The sequence below is a fragment of the Lutra lutra genome, chromosome 4 (assembly GCF_902655055.1).
Source record: "Lutra lutra chromosome 4, mLutLut1.2, whole genome shotgun sequence".
NCBI lineage: Eukaryota > Metazoa > Chordata > Mammalia > Carnivora > Mustelidae > Lutra > Lutra lutra.
In genome coordinates, this window is record NC_062281.1 from 40,909,197 (window position 1) to 40,931,939 (window position 22,743).

At 47.9% G+C, this 22,743-nt stretch overlaps 1 protein-coding gene across 1 annotated transcript in view; it reads right to left on the reverse strand.

Annotated features, from left to right (window-relative positions):
• Window positions 1-352: 352 nt before the first annotated feature.
• PTDSS1 (phosphatidylserine synthase 1) overlaps window positions 353-22,743 on the reverse strand; it is a 64,680-nt gene continuing 42,289 nt past the window's right edge. The window contains exons 8-13 of the mRNA XM_047724470.1: window positions 22,203-22,315; window positions 19,149-19,214; window positions 11,486-11,585; window positions 3,573-3,641; window positions 2,760-2,829; window positions 353-804 (exon numbers count right to left, since the gene is read on the reverse strand). Of these exons, the coding sequence (XP_047580426.1) occupies window positions 695-804; window positions 2,760-2,829; window positions 3,573-3,641; window positions 11,486-11,585; window positions 19,149-19,214; window positions 22,203-22,315 (528 nt within the window). The 3' untranslated portion in view covers window positions 353-694. The remainder of the gene's footprint in view (window positions 805-2,759; window positions 2,830-3,572; window positions 3,642-11,485; window positions 11,586-19,148; window positions 19,215-22,202; window positions 22,316-22,743) is intronic.

A 22,743-nucleotide genomic window follows, 5' to 3' on the forward strand; every position in this document is an offset into this window, starting at 1 on the left:
CGACGTTGGGAACGAACGGGACGGGTTCTGACCTGAAGCCCTGGAGCCTCTGTGAACAGTGACCCTTTGCTCAGATCGGTTTCCTCCCACCGCAGGTGGTGTAAGGTCCTCAAGAGGGGACGCGTTTGCGAGAGAGCGACACAGATGCCCTCCTCCCCTCCTCCGGGGAGGGAAGCGCCCTCCTCAACTCAACTTCAGCAGTGGCTTCTAAGTTAAAATCAAATACTAACGACAATAAAATAGAAGGCAGAATGGGGGCCTGAACCTGGACAGACCCATTGGTCCAAAGGGAGAGGCGGATTCGTAAAAATAAAGACCGGTCACCAGTCCGCACGTGCCACAAACGCCCGTCTCTGGCCCTGCGACCACAGGACACACCAACGCAGGGCTGTCCTGGGCGGCGGGGAGGGAGCCCCCACCCGCCAGCACTCCGCATGCCTCCCAGTGACCGCATGGCAAGTGCTGAAGTTGGAAGAGACCCCGAATTGGCAAAGGATCCCGGGCAATGAGCTGCCCAGGGTCGCCGGGTCTATGGGAAACAAGACTCACGCTCTCAAATAATGACCCCCGAGCCCCCTCTCCTCGTCCCGATGGCACTGCGTGTTTGCCCTCCACACGGGGAGGTCCACACCATCCCGTTTCCCCTCTCAGTTCTAGGCACTCTCTGGGACATCTGCGACGAGCCAGGCATTTTTCATTTCTTTCCCACTCCGTTGGTGACTTTTGACTTGGAATGCCGATTCCTTCTTCTGGAAGAGTGGCTCTCGTTGTTGCCTGGATGCTTCGGTGGGCTATCTTCAGAACCTGGCCAAAAGAAGGAGAACACGCCGTCACCATGGCTGTGGGGGGCTGGGGGCTCACGCCTCAGACTCAGAGACTCCCTGCTCCAGCCATCCGCCATCTGTGTGCAGGCTCTTCTGCTGATACTTGCACTCCATCTAGTGGCCTGGTGAACACAGGACGGCAAGGCCCAGAAGCCCAGCACCAGGCTGGTACTGCCTGCCTGTGCAAGGAGATGGGGGGCGGGGGGCGTCCCTGAAGAACTTTTACATTCTCGCTGTGTAAGGTGGATTGCACTCATGACAAAGGGAGAGGACAAACCAACTCAAAGTATAAGGAAGAACAATGACACCACATGGGTGTCGAGTCTATTCTCACAACCAAGGGAGGCATCACCCAGAGTTCTGTGCCCTGACGGGTGGATGCACTAGAGTTTCTTTATCTCCCCCAGGAAGGATTCCTGATGCTACAAAATTAAGGCTCTTATGCCCTCTATCGTCTGAGCCACGGAACAGCTTTAAAAACTGGGCCCCTGCCCCTCAGGATCCCTCTGGAGCCTCCTGCTGAAGATGCCACACACCTTCGAGATGCTCTTGGGCTGCAGGGACAGCACCGTCTCTGGCATGCTTACTGTTTGTCTGGGACCTCAGAGAGAAACTTCCACATCAGCCGGATGCCTGAGCAGCCAGCAGGGGTCAGCCAGGTGGAGGGTGGAAGCGGGGGAGCAGGCTGCGGGTGGGCCTCCCAGGGAGTGGGATGTGAGCGAGGCTTGGGAGAGAAGCAGAACTGCCGGGCATCATCAGGCTGCCTCTGTCCTAAGGCTGAGCACATGGCCGCCCTCCAGCCCAGCAGTCAAGGCAGACAGTTCTCTGCTCCAGGGCTCAGATCCAGGCCCTCCGCCACCACAGCCACTAAAAACATAACAAGTTCCCAGATTTTGGTCTCCATGGCAAGGGCCGTTTGGCTTAGTCCAGCGGATTCTTTCACTACACTCAAGTTCTTTTTTTGAACTATTCTGTCTACCTTTCATTTAAACATATCTCTACCACCGCTTCCTTCCTGCAGTCTTCTTTTCAACAGAGAAGGGCTTCTAAGTGCCAAGAATTGATCTGTGAGGAGACAGTTCTGAATGAGGGAGCCCCTTGGCCCACTACTATTAGCATTCCAGAACAGGGTACCCATCGACATGGATTCAGGACTTGCAGAAAGGGCGCCCGGCCACTCAGCAGAGGGCATGCTCGCCTCTTCCCTGGAAAAAACTCTGAAAAGCTTGGCCCCAAAAATCCTCAGGAAAGCAATGCCAGTGGCGGTGCTTTCCTCTCTGTGGGACCGTGGTTCCTCTGAGCAATTCTGTGAGCTTGAATTCATGGTCTCCAGCACGCATAGTTCTCTCCCTTTGGCCAAGACGTCCAATCGGCTCATGAGAACTGACAAGAGATGACTGTCCAGTGGTATCTTTCCACAAGCCTCATTCTTTAAAACAGCCAGGTGGCCCCAAATCTTTCCCAAAGGCTCCCTGCAGAGGCCAGTGGGAGATCCCTGGCTCCACTCCCGAAATCTCTCTTATACTCATCTGCCTCTTGAACAAATACACTTAAATCAATCCACCTCTTCTGAGAGACCTCGCCTCCTGGTTTGTAATTCTTCCTCTTTCCACTCATGACCAAAGCCAGGAGGAAGAACATTCCCATCAGGCTGCCTGAGACGGGGGCAGGCCCCGTGGTATCTTCCCGTCTCAGAAGAGGCAGAACCACACGGCGCCTCTTCTCATGAGACCAGTCTCTTGGGCAGACCCCGCCAGTACCCTGCAGGTTTCATGAACAGGTAATGGATGACATGTGATGGGCAGGTCTGAGAGACTTTGGGGTGTACATTTATCAACATTCAGAGGATAAATACTGCTTTCAAATCTCCTTACTGGGCCTCGGGGAGGAAGAGAACCCAATATAATTTTTAAGCAATGAGTAAGAGAGAGATACCTTTTGAGCCTTTCCCATGAGACCAGGAGATGTCTGGACTGTAGGTGCCATCTTCACACTCTGAGTACGTCTAGGGAGAGAAGCGGACTTAGTGATGGAGCTTCAAGTACTCCTCGGGGTAGGGGGGTGAGGGGATGAGGGGCAGTGATGGGGGTGGGCTGGCAAGCCAGGCTGCTCCACCCGAGTCCCTGGCAAGCAGCAGAACCTCCTCACGCTTCTTTTCCTTCACTATAAAACCACGACTGTCTCCCAGGGCTAGTGTCAATCTTCTAGAAAGTACTGTCAGTTCCTCAGACTTAGGGTGTAAGTCAAGGATGAAAGCCGTATTTTACTGAAGAAGATATGAGGTAGAGGTAGACTATCAACATAGCACAGCGTTTTCAGGCCGCTAACTGTAATCCCTGTGTCTTCTATGAGGCGGGCAGGGCAGGGCAGGCATTTGAGGAGGGGGAGCCCCAGGCTGGATCACAGAGGGACACACACAACGTCCAAGAGCTGGGAAGAAAACCCAGTCTTCCAAACACCAGTCCAGGGCTCTCTGTGTAATTTTTTTTTTTAAACAGACCCATTAACAGGGTCTTAAACCCCTTGCAAAAGGAGGATAGAAATAGTGACCGACTGAGCAGAACACTCGCAAGCATGGGCAGCCACTGATAGGGGACAAATCCTGAACCCGTTACGTTTCTGCCGTGGCCAGGACAGAAGGCGCATGTTCCCCATGATGGCCACGCCATGTTCTCAGATGAACGCCGCCCCTGCCCCCACAAAGCTCCAAGCAGGACATGATCATTTTAAAGAGGGGTCTTTGCATACCTTTTCTCGGTGACCATAGTGCTCAGCGTACCAAACCATGCCATAGAGACACAGGAAGGTGGTAAAAGCCTAGAAGAGAAAAACAAGCACACAGTGTGGCACCAAAAGAATCCCATTTCCTGGGATTTCAGGGTTTCGACCTGTAACACATACAAGATGGCTTGTATCTCTCCTAGGACACTAGAGATCCTCGTGACTACTTATGACGCCGATAATCAGAATGCAAGATCATTTCTCGATGGCGGATAAGATGGGAAGCATTCTCTGCACACTCTGCAGGTGCTCCTTGAGAGGGCATACAGGATTTTATATACTTTGTCTGGTTCTCATGACCCTTCCTCTGCCACCAGCACTGGGAAGTTACGAGGACTCAGCTGGTCGGCTTCTGTGGGGAAGAGGAGCTGTAAATGAGAGACGAGTTTCACTCCGTCTGGGATCACAGTGGCTCTGGAGGGCATGGAGTCCACAGTGTCTGAGTTGGGGGCAGGCACTGCGGGACACTCTGCCTGTGGCTCTGCACCGCTTTCTCAGCTCCTTTTTTTGTCTCCATGGCCCTGCCTCAACCCCAATTCTGGATGTTTTTGTTTTTCTTCTGTAAGTCCACAGGAAAACACGGAGAAAACAAAACTGCTTTAGAAGCAAGCCCCCGAGGGAAATGGGAAGGGAGCGGTCTTCGGGTACCCAGAGGCAGGGATAACTTCTACTTCCCCAGACAATTCCCCACCCACCTTGCACCACACCCTAAATTATACTCTAATTTAAGCAAAGAATAGCATCTACAGAAATCCAACGCCTTCAAATATGCCAAACCACTAAAAACCAGGGAGAACTTTCTGGTTGTCTTGTTGGGAGCACCCAAAGGAGACGGGGAGAGTGAGGACAGATGAGTTCCCCCCCGGCCCTCCAGCAAGGCCTGACCTTCCCACTGTAAGTGAATCACCAAAACAAAATGATTGTCCCTCCCAGTCCTGTTTCTTCAGAATGCCTTGCCTTAGGTACTCACTGACACCAGAGCACCCTCATTGTCTAACCACTGTCTCTTCCCCTGCATTTCCTGTTGGGGGCTGTCACCTTGAACCAACCATAAGAACAGTTGTAAAGTCAGAGTAGAACATTCTCTTCTTGAGTAAGTTTAGTTCTTTCTGAGAATCGTAACTTTAGATCCCAAAGGGCTGCCTCAGATAGCACTCATTTCCACTCCTCTCATTTCACAGAAGAGGAATGAAGGTTCAGAGAGATGAATGGCCTTTTCAAAGGCACACAGCTAATATGTGGCTAACTGGGGCCTGGATGCAGGTCTCTTGGTATTCCTGGATCCTCTATTGATTTTATGTCTATACATCCTCACATCTCTATCCATCCGTCCATCCATTTATCCACCCCCGGAGAAAGAAAAGCATCAAGGAAACAGCCAGGACCTGCAGCATCCCCCTGCATGGCCTGGACTCCAGATCAGAGCTGAGCCCGCTAGGAAGGCGGGGGCTTTGAGCTCTCATCAGTTCTCATCACCGCAGTGAGCAGTCTGGCTCTGGCCCAGATCCTGTCAGTCAACCACATTTACGGAGCATCTGTTGGGTACACAGCATCACCTTAAGTGCAAAAAAGACAGGAGTCCCAGGGCTCTGGAGGGCCTGCATCCACGTCCATGAAGTGGGAACGCTGGTGTGGTGGAGACAACAGGAAATGGAAGACCCACTGGTCCATTTTATTTTAAAGCCATATGCAAGAGGGCATACGTCCACAGGTGAGGGATTTAAAGAAAAGGAAGCTCATATCCTCCCCCATCAAAAAGTTAGACAATGAATGAATATATTAAGATGATAAAATGAACATAACTCCTAAGATTTAGCATATTCTAGGACTTGCTCAAGATTTCTAATATACACCACCATTAAGTGTACCATTTTGGGGGCATGGAAAGAGTGGGGAAGCCTAGAGGATTTGCATAGTGTCAAACTTAAGGATGTGCTTGCTCCTTTACAAAGAGCAAAAACAGACTGTCCTAGGTTTGGGGGTGGGAGTTGGGGGTGGGCAGGTTGTTTGGCCAGATAGCTGTCCTCACTCCACTAGCCTAAGGGGTAGTGAGCACGCGGATGGCGGTCACTGCAAATTCTGCCCACTAGAGGCCAGGAATGTGGTGCTCCACCTTCCCCAGCCTTGTCCCTGGTGGGCGGGCGGGGAGGGGCAGCTGGGGCTTAGCAATTTGCAGGCAGGCAAACACCGGCAGGTGGTGAGCGACAGGTGCTTATCATCACAATCGCCACACAAAGGGCCTGCTGTGGTGGCCAAATTTATCACTTCACCTGGGTACTTAGAGGCCCACTTCACACTTGTCCCAGGAGACAAAGCTTTTAATTTATAGGTTTGCAATCACACCTGCGAAAATCTAGGTGTGTATCCACTTAAAATGCCAAGGCCCGGATTTAAAATAGCAATTGTACAGATTTTGTTTAAAGAAAGAGCAAGGAAAAAAAGACGAAAACATGTGGGATGAGGGCCAAAGCAGCACACAGCCGGGGGTGGGGGGTGCTGTGGCAATCAGGGCGTGGTCAGACCTGGCTTGGCTTGCACTTGGAGTACCAAGCAGGCAAACTGAGGACGACTGATCAGACAACTGCCTAGGAGCAGCAGACGCGAAGTCTGCGTCTGTGTTCATCTCAAAGTCTGGATCTGTCCTCCTACCAAGCAGGGGTAATAATCAGGGTCTGTCTTTCTCTGAGTAGTAAGGAGGCCTGGCCACACCTAACTCTTACTGAATAAGGTTCGCCTCCTTCCTGAGTTTCAGATCCATCTTGATGGTTAATAAAGGCCCTGAATGTGGGCAGCGGGGACCCCTAACCAACAGAGCCAATGGCCTCTGTTCAGGCCAGGTCCCCCTCTGTGGCACTACTAACACTGATAACACTCATCAGGGCAGTCTTCTTTATCTTCAAAGTCCTGATCTCCTGGGGCTGTTTCTCAGGCCGGCCTCCTAAATGTGGCTGCTGCTCCAAAGAATCCCATCCTCGGCCAGTTTTCCTGCCCCCGCTCTGTTCCCCTGACCTAATCCAGTGGTTCCAGCCTCGTCCTGTGCACCAGTGGCCCTCACCTCCTGCACCTCCACCGCTGATGAAGTCTTCCTGTGTTACTGGGCTGACTGGAATTTCCAGTGATACAGGACATCTTTGCCTGTAAGTTCTAAGGGTCCCTCAAACCCCAAAGGCCTCATCAAATTCATCTTTCCCTCAATGGACTGCTCTGATATTCCCCAATCTGTGACTAACCCCAAAAGCCACCCAGGGGCACAAACTAGAAACCCTAGAGTCGCCCTCATGCTATCACAAGGAACGTGGCGACCTATGGAGCTGACCTCTTCAACAGCTCTCAAATCCAACCCTCTGTCATTTCTTGCGTGGGACCCTCAGTACTCTCAGACAGCACCTCTCCTCCCTCCAGACTCTCCCACCCCATGCAGCCTTTCTCTGAGAACCAGTGTCTTCCTACTGAATGACTGTCCTTGGATCTCCAACTACAGACACACAAGGGTCCTTCTGAAGCAGAAGTCCCTTGTCCCCTCCCCCCACCTTACTCTCCTCACTCTCACTCCCCCACAGGGGAGCTGTTTTCCTGAGATGCTGGGCACAGGCACAGATGCACATCTTTGCACATGCCTGTTTCTTAGCCTGCCTGGATGTCTCTCCTGGTCTCTATCTCTCGAACCCACTCCTTCATTCTCCATGCATTTGCCCAGTCCAATGCATCAGAGACTGCAGGTACTAGAGTCAGTGGGGACAAGAGGACAACAAAAATAGTCTTTGTAAGCAAGAGGTACAATGCTGAGGAGACGATGTAAAGAACCCAAAATTATGTGACAGAGTTTCGAACTCAAAGAAGTATGTGCCAGGTGTGAGCAGTTCCCCAAGGGGAGTTGACCAGCCCGCTGGCAGGGTGCATTTCATGGAGGGCGGAACTGAAGTCTGGTCTTGGCATTCGTCGCTGGGTAGAAAAAGCAGGGGAAAGCATTCAGATGAGGCAAAGAAAGCATCCTGGGTGAAGATAAGAGAAGTCTGGAAGGGTGACTCATTGAGGTGACTAAGAGTCGTCTGCGGGAGCCTGAGAATCAAGTCCAAGAGGGCGGGTATGATGAGGGTTCCCGATGACGACCGTCCAAACACACACAGAAGAGTTCCCATTGCAGCTGGTAGGTCTTGTGACGGGGATTCTTCTTCCTTCTTGACACTTCTTTCTACACGGAGGAGCTTTGCTGGTATAATCCTCCTGCCTCTCTCCACCCCTGACACCTTTCACTGGAGAAGAGTTCTCTCTTCACTGACGGCTGAATCTGAGATAAGGAAGCTGGACATTTCCTGTCCTTCCATGGGTGCTAGGCTGCCCACACCTCATGAGGAGACCTGCTTCCTGGGGCCTGAGAGTGCATCTCATTCTGGGCTTCACTCTTCAGAAGCCCCTTGTCGCCGTGCTTCGAAAGCTGATGCTGAAAAATGTGTATCCTCAGTAAGAGAGATGCTAGGCTGATTTCCAAAGCCTTCTCGCACCCTATCCTTGAACTATTCTGAATTGAAAAATGTTGTATTACTGGGCCTCCTCCAGCCTCCGAGGGCAGGGAATGGTTCTGAGGAGAGCAAGAGAGTCAGGTCTGAGTCCCAGAAGCTGGTGGGGGGGCAGCGTAGAGAATGGGGCCAAGGGGCAGAATTCGGAGGAAGTGCATGTCCAGACAGCTGCAGGGACAGCGGGGGGTGGGGGGAGGGGAGGGAGCTGGGTGGACAGAACCTGGTGACCCGCTGGTTTCAAGAGGGGCAGAGGAGAGGAAGCAGCCCTGAGGTTTTTAGCTGGGGCACCTGAGGGCTGGGAGGACATCCACTGCAACCCTTCAAAACCCTGCTCGCATGGTACATCCCGGGAGACTTCGGCAACTCCCCAGCTCGTGTGGTGCTCTCCGTCCAGTGCTCCCTCAGCTCTAGGTACACACCCTTCATACTGTTTGTCACACAGGAACATGGTTAGTTTGCATGGATCATTCCCATTTGGACCTGGGGATCCTTGAAAGGGGGAGCCTTTGCAGGGGGGACAGGAACTCTCTTGCCAGACCATCTGGATGTTGGCCCCAGCTCTGCCCATCTGTGTGACCTTGAGCCGGCTCGTGAACCTCTCTGGGCCTTTATTTCATCTATAAAAGAGGGCTAATAAAGTGCCTCCCCTCCAAGAAATCCTCAAATGTGCCATTCATGAAAAGTGAATGGCCCCCAGTAAGCGTTAATACAATCTTATCCCGGCCAGCTGTCTGTGGGTGGCGTCAGAGACCGCTCTGAGGAACACTCACTAGATGTGTGCAAATGACAGACTTACAAGGACCACGGCTAGGTGAAGGACAGACCAACACGTGGACAAGAAGTGGTTCATCATGTCCTCAATAAAGTGACAATCACACAGACACCAAGGCAAACCAAAAGTGACCGACGTAAGGGAGAGTAGGCTAAGTGCCAAATAAGTAAAATAGAGAAAAGTCTCTAAAACTTAAAGAGAGGTTGGAGGAGCCCCTGCAGGGCAGGTGACTAGAGAGGGCTTCCTGGACACGGCCTTGGGAAGGCCTTGCTGGCCACTGGTGCCCCAGGGTGGGGCTGTACATGGACACTGTGAGAAGGGTGCTGCCCCCGTCCTGGGAGTCCTCCTCCTGCCTCAAGCTCCTAGCGGTCCCCAGGGCTCTGCCACCAGGTGGGGGCAGCACCCATCTCCGCCTGCCGTACTGCATTTGGTCATTCTACAATTCACGCACCTGAGGCACGTGCCAGAGAGACATGTGAGAAGCACATGGTTAAAATCTCCAGTCTCCTCTGATGCGCTCTCCTAACCGATTCTTACATCTAGTCTCACTGGGATGGAAAAAATACATTTGAACATGAATTCTGGAGTACAGGTACAAAGGAAATCATCATTCCCTTTCATTGTTCAAGATAAAACAGGACAGAACAGGCTCAAGGTGCTCTGGCACAGCTCAAATTTCTAATAAGTGACCCTAAAAATAGACGCTGTGAAATGAAAGGCAAAAAAAAAAAACCAAAACCTTAAAAATACAAAGTTTAGTCATGCAAAAAAAAAAAAAAAAAAAAAAAAAAAGAGAGAGAGACCCAAATCTGATTAAGCCTCTAGATTCAACTACTAATTTGCAAGGAAAAAAAAAAAAACAACAGAGGACAAAGCCATGTGTTAAATCAGAGTATATAAAATCAGTAAAATCCCGACTTGGGCAAATCTACAGGACAACAAAGCTCGGTCCTTTGACGAACTGTAAAAGATAGGTAGAGACAGAGGGAAAATGTACATTAAGGGACTTAAAAGGCATGCCAGCCAATTCTAACAAGTGGATGTTGATTATCAAATAAACTGCTAAAAATGCCAAATTTTACAAAATACCAGAAGTCTGAACATTGATTAGATATTTGATAGTATTATGAAATTATTCTTTTTCAGATGTCACAATGGTACGGTGGTTGCATTAAAGAAAAAAACATTTTGACCTTCTTTTCGGGATGCATCCTGAACTATTAAAGGTGGATCTGCTTCAAAATAATTCAGCGTGGGGACGGTGGGTAGGGAATATAAGGAAACAAGAAATCCATAAGGTGACCACTGTTGAAAGTGGACAGTGGATGGGTGACATCTACTTCCACATATGTTTGAAATTTTCTATGATTATAATGAAAGCCCGAGTTCATTTTCTGGACAAAGTAAGTGAAAAGTGAAGAATCTTAAGCTTAAATGTAAAATAAGACTTTCCTCCAAAATAATAAAACAAGAAGGGTAGACAGAGAATGGTAGGTTAAGATCTTACTTTGTTCACTTTTAATTTAAATTCAATTAACAGAGTGTATTATTAGTTTCAGAAGTAAAGTTTAGAGATTCGTCAGTTGCATATAACACCCAGTGCTCATGACATCACGTGCCCCCCTTAATGCCCATCCCCCAGTAACCCCATCCCCTCACACCCCTCCCCTCCAGCAACACTCTGTTTCCACTGTTTCCTATGCTTTGTCTCCCTCTCTGGTTTTGTCTTATTTTCTTTTTCCCTCCCTTTCTTTATCAGAGAAAGATAATTTTGATTTCATTCAGATGTGGAATTTAAGAAATGAGACAGAGGCTCATAGGGGAAGATCTTACTTCATTTTAAAGAAGAGGAAAAAGTCCCAGGACAGTGGAGCTAGAGGTCCCCAAGGACTTTTCCCTTCAGAGAGGAAGCTCAACCCACAGGGCTTGGCCCATCAGAGTCAGGCTGTGAGGCAGAAACTGCATGGTCTGATTACCTTCAAGAACATCTCACATGACCTATAAACCAGAGTCCACTATCTTGTACATAAACCCTTGTACAGCCATACATATGCTACAGGGCACGGTAACTGTCCTTGTCCCTTCATGGAGCTGAACTCCCAAAAGCAGAATAAAAGCACGTACGGTGCACCTGCAGAAGGCATTTGACTAGCACCTGCCCAGGTGACCCGTTTTGGACGCTGGGTGGTCTCATGTGTTTAACTTGACCTTTAGACTGGTGGCTGGTTTCGGGTTATTACAAATAGAAGGTCCTGTCTGCAAATTTCTAAAAAAACTTGGTGTACAAGGGTTTTCATCATTATTGTTTTTTTATTTTTTATTTTTTTTTAAAGATTTTATTTATTTATTTGACAGAGAGAGATCACAAGTGGACAGAGAGGCAAGCAGAGAGAGAGAGAGAGAGGGAAGCAGGCTCCCTGCTGAGCAGAGAGCCCGATGCAGGACTTGATCCCAGAACCCTGAGATCATGACCTGAGCCGAAGGCAGCGGCTTAACCCACTGAGCCACCCAGGCGCCCCATGTTTTGTTTTTTTAAAGAGACACCACGGGGAGTGCTGCTGTCACTTTTGGGTAAAAAAGTAATGACTTACCACACAAAGAAGCCAGAGCACAACATAGAGTATCTGGGTCTTAGAGAAGAGATCTTGCCCAAATTTTATGCACACGATAGCTTCCAGGAAACCGATGACCCTAGTCAGACAGAATGAGTGATTAAATATTAATTCTTCTTATCATATGCATTATACATATGCATATCAACAGTGCAGCGCTGGGCATATGCATTACCAGAAATACGCGTTATTCCATCATTCTGCGTGGGTAGCAGGCTCCCCACAAATGATACTCGTTCTGTTCCATAGCAATTTCTTCAGAAATAACATACATATTTAGATGGCATACAAAGTTTACTTATTGTTATTTTTCTTAAGACTTAATTTTTTTAGAGCAGCTTTAGGGTCATAGTAAAACTGAAGGCAAAGTACAGAGATCTGCCATCTACCTCCCCAAGGGTCACGACCCCTCCCCGGAAGGGTCCATTTGTCACAACTGATGAGGCTACAGGGACATGTCACCATCACCCAAAGACCACAATTCACGTAAGCATTCGCTCTTTGCGTCGTATGTTCTGTGGGTTTGAACTAATGTTCAGTGATGTGCATGGATCATTACGGGACCCTCCAGGTGAGCCACACTGCCCTAAAAACCCCCATGTTCTGCCTATTCGTCTCTCCACACCTCCCCAGATGTAATGAAGTATTTTTCACATCTTCCTTTCTCCCAGACGAAAACCTCAGCTCCTGGATCTTAATAGCTGGAAGCCTCCAACTCAGCCTATCACCTCGGGGTGAATTGTCACCGCCTCTGTTGGAACCCACTTGTTCTGACACTCAATCTCTTCAGCCATTGCCAAATTTGCCTTGTCTCAGGTGGGTATCTGTCCCCTTTTGCCCATGGATCCTAACTCTGTCCTCTAGTCATATGGGGCAAGTTCGAGCCTTCCGAGCTTTCAATGACTTGAAGACAGCAATCCCATTCCCCTCCCAGACTTCTAAGCATTTCCAGATCCAATATTCCCCGTTCCTGCTGACCATATAAGTAATCCTTTATCCTCCAAATACAAAAAGTTTAAAGAAAACAATTTCATTTTACTCCTTAGTTAAAAGAGCAAAGGTGGAGGTGGGGCTGGGGGGTGGGGGTAAGCCCCTTTTACATTCTGGATCTTCACTTATGAATATAAAGATCAGAACTTTACTAAGGTTCAGAGCTTGAAGGTAAGACCAGAGGAGCTGGCTGTGTGATTCCAGACACGACCCAAGAATGCTGATTTCAGACGACTCCACTTTAGGTGTCCCTCACTCCAGGTGGAATCTGGTCATTCGGTGACCGGTGTAGTCACACAGATATTCTCTCAAAAGGCAAGAAGGGGCTCAGGAGATCCTCAGTGTCCCTACCCATGGGCAGACCAAGATCACTGCCATGGGCAAACGTACAGACGGCTCTGAACAACGGAATGCCTCCAGTCTGCCAAAGCAGAAAATCTTAATGTATTGTTACAGAGTTTGGGGCTCTTCTCCCCTAGCCCCGACCAAACAATGTTTAGGAGTGGTTGGCCTGCAGCTCTAAAGACCACCTCCACCCCACACCCCCCCCAGCAAAGTATATTCCAGCGGGGATCCAGTGCAGGGCGGAGTGTCACCAGGATGCTCAAGTCTGGACTGTGAGGTGACGCTAGATGGCAGCAGAGTGCAGGTAGGTGCCCGGCGGGGCGGGGGGGGGGGGGGGGGGGGGGGGGGGAATGACTTGGAAAGAACACTTAACTTTTGGCTGGGGCTTCTTGAAGAATCACGAAAGCAAGTGCTTAGCCCAGGAAGTCAGTGTGCTCATCTGCCCTTAGGCCAGACTGAACACCCAGAGTTTACTGTGAGAATTCTGGGTATTCTACTCCATTAAGTCACCTTTCAAAAACACAGTAACTAGGGCTGTGATTCTCAAGCTTTTATGACCCAAGACCCACAGAAAGAAACACATTTTTCTTTGCGACCCCGTATGCACGTACACACACGTACACACACACACACACACACACACACACACACACGAAACTGAAACGGAAGTTCCACAGGATAATTTGTTCCTTTACTTTAAGAAAATGCTGGCAGGATCGACTCTAATGGGTCTTCATAATGATGTGAAAATAAAGACAGCAGAGCATTTCAGTCAATGACTTCAGGGTTAGGATTTGCTGGCTCCTTCATGCTGAAGAATCTTAGCTAAGCCGTGGTCCCTGCAGTGAGCGCATGACCACAGAGTAAAATGGCGTGGCAGGAAGTGAGGGGAAGGGGGCAGAGATGAGGCACAGGGCAACGTGGGTCTTGAGGACCACACTAGGGCTTGGCTTTGAGTCTGAGGAAGGGTTTTAAATGAAAGGCAAAGCGAACGTGACTCAATTCCATTTGAATATGGTCATTCTGAGGGCAGGATCAGGAGGGCTTCCAATTTGGGGACAGGACCAGGGGAGTCTCTGTGGAGGTGTGAGGAGTGGTGGGAAAGGGGATGCATTAAACCCAATAATCACATGGACCCTTCTACCACCAGTCATTGCCCCCCACCCATTATCCCTGACCCTCTGAGGGAATCCTGATGGGGTCCTTCTGGAAGGCTAACTACCTGGTAGAAAACCCAAGTGGAGGCTCCTTTAGGGCTGAGTCCAAAGGCTTGGACACACGGGGAGCCGCTGTTGCTGAGCCTGTCAGCTGAGACTGCACAACATCCTCACCAAGGGGGTCAGGTGGGGCGCAAAATTCCATCTCTCTGATCTTTATGGAATGAACTAGGTGCCCAAACTGTGGTTTGATGGGATTAGGTGGGGCTGCTACTCCCTTTGATGCCTCTGCCCATCCTTATCTTTAATCAGCGAGGTTAGAAGGCAGCCAAACACCTGGGCTGCAGGAGCTGCTCCCGCCTAGGGACGAGGCTGTTCTGCTGACTTGGACCTTCTCAGCTCCCCTCCCCTATGGAGCCTGTTCCTTCCAGACATGGTACAAGTAAAGATGCCATTAATGTAGAATCTGGGGTAAGGAGCTCCTCAGTGAGTGGGACAAGAATGGACGCAGGTACACTACAAAACTTGAGACACAAAAGCACTGGGCATACGAGCCAGCCGGTAGAAGCAGAGAAGTTTTCAGTTGGCCAACAAAACCCACTTCAGGATTCTGAGAATGCCATGGCCTGGGTGCAACTGCAATTTACCACACATCCTGCCCCCTGGCAGCACGAGAATACACTGCTGCGATGGCTCATGGTGGTACCTTCTTGCAGTGGAAAGGAAACACGTACACACAGGGCACATCTACCACACAACCACACAGGTGCCCAGGAACTGGGTTCCGGTTCTGCTTCAGATGAGAAAAGACACCTTCTTAGAAGAAGTGATAGCTGCGCTAGGTTTTACCAGATAGAAACAAAAGGTTTGATTGTATTCCATGAAACTTTCTGACTTCCCAAGAACCCCAAGGTCAAGGTGGGAAGGGTGGGAAGAGGGGCAAAGGGTCCTGGGTGGCATACCCACGACAGTTCTGCTCACCTGTTTTTGCTCTCTATTAGGATTTGGGGCAAGGTATCATTTGGGGAACAGGATTCAGCTGCTAAAAAAATTTTTGTACCTACTGCCAGAGGTTTTGGGCTGTCAGTGGAGGTGTTTATGAGGAAGGAAGCAGGGAGTGGTGAGATAAAGGAGGATGGGATGAAGGGAGAGACAGTGGGAAAGGGAAATTGGCTATGAAGCTACCCTAGCAGTGTGAATGGAGGTGGGTGGACGGGGAAGAAGGTGAAGGATAGGGGCGCCTGGGTGGCTCAGTGGGTTGGGCCGCTGCCTCCGGCTCGGGTCATGATCTCGGAGTCCTGGGATCGAGTCCCGCATCGGGCTCTCTGCTCGGCAGGGAGCCTGCTTCCTTCTGTCTCTCTGCCTGCCACTCTGCCTGCTTGTGATCTCTCTCTGTCAAATAAATAAATAAAATCTTTAAAAAAAAAAAAAAAAAAAAAAAGAAGGTGAAGGATACAGGAGGCTGTGAACGAAGGTTAGCAGCAGGGGTGGGGACCCGGCCGTGCTGGGAGAGGTCAGTATGGGATGAGACCTCCCACAGAGGTCTGTTCCCCCTTGCACACATCCTCCTCCTGGAAGGGCCCTGTGCCTCACAACTGTTGTCCATCTTTCCAGGGGAGGTGTGGGGGTGGGGGGGAGAAGAGGTTGGAAGATGGGGTGCCTGGGTGGCTCAATCAGTTAAGTGTCTACCTTCAGCTCAGGTCATGATCCCAGAGTCCTGGGATTGAGCCCCACATCAGGTTCCCTGCTCTTCAAGAAGCCTTCTTCTCCCTCTCCCACTTTGCCTGCTTGTGTTCCCTCTCTTGCTGTCTCTCTGCCAAACAAATAAATAAAATCTTTAAAAAAGGGGGGATGGGGCGGCTGGAAGAAGAAGCACAATTATAAGAAACTGTGGAGTGGAGTGACATGGAATGGGCAGCCAGCAGAGAAAACTGAGAAGGAACAAAAAAGTAGGAGGAAAACCAGGCCAGTCGCTGAAGTTTCAAGATGGCAGGTGCTGGGGAGAAGACAGGAGAGCTGTAGATGGAGGAAGGACCTGCTGATTTGGGACCGGCCTTGGCCAGAACAGTTCAGCAGGGCACTGGAGATGGCAGCTGACTGTCAAACAGTAGCATTTGGGTAACATGGAGCAAAGGGCAGTTCTTACAGTGAGACGCAGGCGGTCCTGGAGCCCCCAGGGCTCTGTAGACTCTTACCCAACCCTCCAAGGCCCCACCCTGGAACTTTCTCCAGAAGGAAAAGTGACGGCTCACATCTCCAACAGCCAAAGCTTGTTGGACACCTTCCTTCAGGGCCTCGTGATCAGACACCTTTTCTTTATACATCAGGCTACTTTTCTCTTACTTGGAAACTCAGTTATGATGAGGGCTGAGTGAGCAGAAAGATGAAGATAAAGATGGTATAAAGTGCACACCGGGGGAATCTGTTCATAGCGGTCTAGCCCTAATGCCCCCACGGAGCTAGAAATGGTGTAATGGGACTTTCTAAAGAGAGAAGGAGCCGGCTTTCTCGCACTACCACTTTCCCCTTGGTGGGGTTCCCATTCCGGAGCGGGATGGAGTCCTATCTCCCTGCTGGGTACAGCGTATTTGAGTATAAAAGGCTTAAAAGCTCAGATCTATGGCATGACTGTGGGAGACCACATTGTAAGTCTGTATTTAGTTACATCAGCAAGCAACTAATACAAACTTTCTCTGGGTATACTATTTACAGAAGAAAAAAGTACTCTCTTCAGGAGAAAAAATTGTGGAATGGTGGGAATGACACCTCAGGTGGTCCTGTTTGCCTCTTCCCCTCCTCTGCCCACCTCTCCCAAAGCCAAATTCCACTGTCACTATAATACGGGGTGCTCCTACTTTGTTCCCCCACATCTTCGTGCTCTGCTAAAGCCTGAAATGACTCTAAAACTAGTGAAAAGGAAACTATAAAGCAGCTCCTAGTTATTAAAAGAAATGAGACATTTAAACACTTGCTGTTTTGTTTTTGTTTTTGTGAGAGAGACAGAGCGTGAGCGAGCGAGAGGAGGGGCAGAGGGGGGAGAGAGAGAATCCTCAAGGTCGCTCCATGCTCAGTGCTGAGCCAGATGCAGGGCTCGAGCTCACAACCCTGAGATCATGACCTGAACCAAGATCAAGAGTCAGATGCTTAACGGATGGAGCCACTCAGGTGGCCCAACATTTGCTATTGTGATGAGGGATGGAAAAACACATGATGAGGGCAGCAGGAGACAGGAGGAGGAGGGATGGGGCAGAAGAGGAGGGATGACGGCCTCCGAGGGGCAAAGCTGCAGAGAGAAGAGACAAGGCTCGGGCCCTGCTGTTTCTCCTTCCCCAGCTGACGGGAGGTGGCCCTTGCCAGTGTCCACACACCCAGGTGGATGGCTGTGTGTGATTACTGGAGAGCCCTGTGGTTATTTTCAGCATGGCCCACTAGTTCTCAAGATTCCGGAGTCCTGACACCACCCTTCTGGAAGCTCTCCATTTTCAAGAAGCATAGTGAATAAGCCCCAGGAGCACTCCTTTGCATTTTGCTTCATTTTATTTGGTCCCCTTCAACAAGATGTGACTTTCTGTAGCAGTGTTTTCTGTCGCTCGGGCCCTGCTGATTTTGCCTTTTCTCTCACCACTGGGGATTGTATCTTTTGGTTGCCTGATGAGAAACCAACTCTGCCATAACACTACCTCTCTCTCAGAGCAGCATCCCCTTTCCCTCAACAGGTAAACAGGGACGGTTGTGTGGAAAATACGTCCGCTGGCAGCAGAGTGAAGACTCCGGCAAGGACTTGCAAATACAAAGAGAAAACCGCATGTGGATAGAAGGTTCCCGTAAGTGGTGGAGGAGCTCTGCGGACAAGGAGATGCAAAACCAATGCTTCTTGTCCTCTTGGGGCAGGCCAGGGAGGAGGAGAGCCCACATCCCTCTTTTACATGACTCAACAAATGTGCCCTCATGTGGCCTCTGCTCCGTGGATGGTAGTTCCTCTCCTGTCACATCACTCAACGGTGGAAAGCTAATCCATGTTATCACCCAATAAGCTACTCTTAGGGTAGGAAAATCAGTTTATATCACAGAATGCACGAGATACAAGGACAACGAGCCTTTGTGCTCTAGGAGGGAGGAAAAACCTGCCTACAGCTAACTTGAATAACCCCTCAGACTCTGAAAGGACAGCTGGACACACGCATGTGTAAGTGCGTGTGCGTACACACAAACACACACAGAAAAATATTTAGAAGGAGTTAACAGAAATGTTAACCACAATTATCTCTGGTCCGGTGACTTTTCTAGATCATCTTTAGCTTCTTCTTTTGCCACTTTTTTATCTATACCTGTGTATTGTCTTTTTAGCTGGGAAAAAGAAAGTTAACTCTGTTTAAAAATCTGTTGAAAGTAGTAATTTTTTCCCTACTATGGGTATTTATTGAGTATTTTTTATGCCGCCACACTCAATTTAGAACCTAGACTAGGTGTTGGATCTAGTCTCCGGGACAGAACAGCACACAAGGGTCTGCCGGGTGTCTTCGGAACGTCGGCCGCTAAGTGGAAGGATAAACTGTTGGTGATATCTACGCAAAAGAACCAGTTACCTGAGACACTGAAGATGATCTTGCATTTGACACTGCGGGGCTAAACCAGATAGCCTGTGGTCTCTTTCAAATCATTTTTCTTTCTTTCAAGATTTTATTTAAATTCAAGTTAATTAACATAAGGTGTGGGATTAGTTTCAGGTACAGAATTTAGTGATTCATCAGCTGCATGTAACACTCAGTGCTCATTAAAACAAGTGCCTCCTTAATGCCCATCACCCAGCGACCCCTTCCCCCCACCCCTTCCCCTTTAGAAACCCTCAGTTTCTAGATAGTTAAGAATGTTGTCTCCCAAGTTCTATGCAGAAAATATCTTTTGATTTCCTATTTTTCTTAAAAAAGCAGTTTGTCTATCATCTTTTCTAAGATCATTTTCTATAATATTGTCAACTATAATATTCTAAACTTAAATCAGAAAGGAGAAATGTTAAAAAATGAAAAGGCCTATAAAAACAACAGTTAAGCTTCCACAGGAAAATTGTACCAAGAGACACTTAATTCAGGGTCAAGAAATAACCAAGGAAACTTAAAGGCTGTTTTGAAACGTGCACAGAGATTACTCACCCAAACACCCAGCACTGTGTTCCTACGCGTTTGCACTGTGTGTCGGTGAGGTAAGCATAGTATTGCCTGAAAGAATAAAGGTGGAATTCATTGAGAGCTTCTGGAAGACCAAGAGGTCAGTATAGAATTAAATCACTTTGACACAGTAAATATAAAAGATATTCTGCCTTGTTCTACATACTCCAGCTGCCTGGTCTACCTCTAGTCAAGGGAACAGGAAGCCGGTGCCTGCTGAAACATTCCTGTAAAAGGTTAGGAGTTCGGTTTGGGTTTGGAAGGAGGAGAGAGTCCGGCGTAAAGGGCCGATTATTCTCGAAGGCGGTTTTGATTCGGGGACAGAATGGGCAGTTCGAGTCTCTCTGCATGGAAGTCATTCCAGAGGGTCACGTACACTGTCAGTTAATTGTCTCCTCTGGCACTCTCCAGGACAAAGGTTGCTGATTGTAACCCAGGCTGGACACACACACATTTTTGGCTCTCATGAACTAGAATGGGACCCCGGCTGCAGCTCACTGTTCCCTGAATACGAACGACTTTGAATGCTACTGATGAGATCCGAAAAAGAGGCAATGATATGAAGTTGAAAGGCTTAGGCCAGGACCGTCCAGTAGATATATAATACAAGCCACAAGTGTAATTTAAAATCTTCCAGCGGCCATGTTAAAGAAAAAGGAATAGATAACATTCGTTCTAGTAACAGACGTTATTTAATCCAATGTATGGAAAATGGCTATAATGAAGTATTTTATATTATTTTTGCACTAAGTCTACAAAATAAGGTGTGTGTATTTTCCTCATAGAGCACATTTTAACACAGACAAGTGACATTTCCAGGGGTGGCTGCTTAGGACAGCACACGCTTAGACCCTCCTAACTACCCCCAAAACTCGATCTATCCCTTTAGAAGCAGCACCTGAAGCAGTAGCTCATCATCTTTTCGGGGTCACAGACTCCTTTGAGGATTTAATGAAACCTATGATAAAGGCACATTAACACACACACACACAATTTTGCAGTAAGCCTCAGGGGATTCGTGGACACCTGGAGGTCATCCACGAACTATCATCTCCTGACCCCAGAGGCCTGAGTGGAGAGTTCTAGTCATAAAGAATCCAGGTCTGCCTCATTACATCTTCATGACCTGATATGCTTTACCGGTTTAGTGACTCTACCCTCCAATGGCATCTAGTCCCCTAGACTGTGCTTTCTACTACCAGATTCAAAGAATGTTCAGTCAAACATCTTCTCAAAGCAAGAGAGTCGAATCAAAAGGGATGAAAACGGGAGATGTGGTCTGTATGTAGGATTTATCTGGAAGCCTATAAGCTTCCTCTCCTTTTAGGGGCCTGGCACTCACTACTTGGAGCGGCTGTGTTAAGACCCACTAGGAACACCTCCATCTTTCCAAGCAGCTTGCGCCTTCTTGCATAGGAAATGCCTCTGGTTCATAAAAAGCATAGAAAAAGTGGCTGATTTTTAAACAGCAACAACAAAAGAATCATGTAGAAATCCATAGGGCTTGGCAAAAATGTTATGCTCTCAAAAAAAACCCTCAAAATACTGGACATTTAGTCTCTGGTTTTTGTTTTGAGTTGTTTACTGATACTGAAATTTCACAATCCATTAGATATGGTTGTGATTCTCCTTTATAAGAGATTTCTTTTCCCCACTTACTGTCTTCGTTGATTATTCCTAATTTCACGAAGGAGCTGCTGCTAATCTTTCTTGAAGATCATTGTGAGCCTCAAATGAAATTAAATTTTAAATGAGAGATGGAGGTTCCAAGCCACCGAGGGAAAATAGCATATTTACAAGAAAAGTACTTCAACAGGCCACTGGTCTGTGACACGTCAGAACGTCACCTGCCTACCAACTGCTGGTTTCTCATTCGGTTCACAATGAATGCCCGAGATGGAATTCTGGACCCTTAATTCTGCAGGACTCAGTTGTATCTTACTTGGTTTGCTCAATCCAGGATCTGGGGGGAACTATATATAGATAGATGTAGACATATAAATAGCTATACAGATATACAGCATATATCATTTTTTTTAAGTATTTAAAAATAAAATATTTTCATATTAAATATATATAAATTAAATAATATATAAAATATGTAAAATAAAAAATAAAAATATTTAAATAAATGTTTATAATGATTATATATAATCTGTATCTATATCTATATGCATTTGCTTCCTTTTTATACTAATTAATGAGGAACAGAAGAGGTGCTGAACAGAGTAAGGAGGTTTGTTACTGAGGAGAACACCCACTCTTCTTGGCAAGTGAGGCCCTCTGCTTGTGTAGTTTGCATGCATACTGAAAATGGTGAATTAAGTTATCCCACAGCTTCTGGAAAACTAACACTTGTAACTGCTTAGTTTATATTTGAATCGACTGAGCAGATCTCTTTGGTGTTCTTACTGCTCAATGCCAGTGCTCTAACGTTAACTGTAAAACCCAAATTCCATTAGCTCTAAGTAGGAAAAATGAAACAGAGGAAACAAGGTCTGTCTGATATTCACGGGGATCAGTCTATAAGAGGGGCAGTTTCCAAAGAATGCCTCACCTCTGGGGCCCTACCTGAATTGGGGAAACAACAGCATGAACATCCAAGCTTATCTGAGTTGTCCTGGAGGACGACAGAAATGACACTGCTAGACGGAAATTAACTGCTCTAAAAGAGCGAGTAAAGTATCATTCTAAAGTAACGTCGTTTATGACTTCTGATCAACCATGAAAACTTTCGTATTTTTTGATCACCTCCTTTTAGAAAAAAAGTTTTTTTTTTAAATTTAAAAATCTTCAAGGTGGGTAGAAAAGGAACAGCAGTGGAGGACGCTAAAAAGGTTTGAAGATAATGGCATGTGTGGTGTTCTCACTTCATGTGACTGAGGTCTGAGAGCAAAACATTTTCTTCAGATCCAAATGTATATTCCTTTAATATTTTCATGAAAAATCTGCTCATTTACATGACTTTCCTTATGCTGAACAGGAGAATACACAGCAGGCTAACATGCTCAGACGACAGTCACGCTTGTATAGAATTACCTCACTGTGGGAGCCGTGATGCCACCAATAAAGAGAATTCTACACCAACTTAATGGATGACTGGCTTGGAACACAAAGATATGTTTCAAGAAGAAGGTATTCAACTCAGTTAGCTGAAAAAGAAGGAAGCATTAGTCAACCCGATACTGTATGCTTAGTCATAATAATATATTTCTCATGACAGATGTTCTAAAAAAAAATAATTAGTATGCTCAAAGCATTTTCAGAAAATACAGGGGGTCTTCCAAGTCACTAGTGGAATAGTTGCTACTTTTAAACTAAGTAACAGCCAGTACAATATTGACACCAACCAACCGGGGTTTACGGGAGAGGTACTGGGGTCGGGGAAGGGGTACATGGTGGCATCGGCTATCTGTCGTTTCCTGGGACGTGGCTGTCACTTGGGTCATGCGAGTGATGTGTTGGAAGAGTCAGGAGAGAGATGCCTTGAGAACAGCAGTAATCATGAAGACAAGTATTTGCCATGGAACACTTACGCAGTCTTACAGAAACCAGGCCGGGTCTAAGAGATGTAGGACTG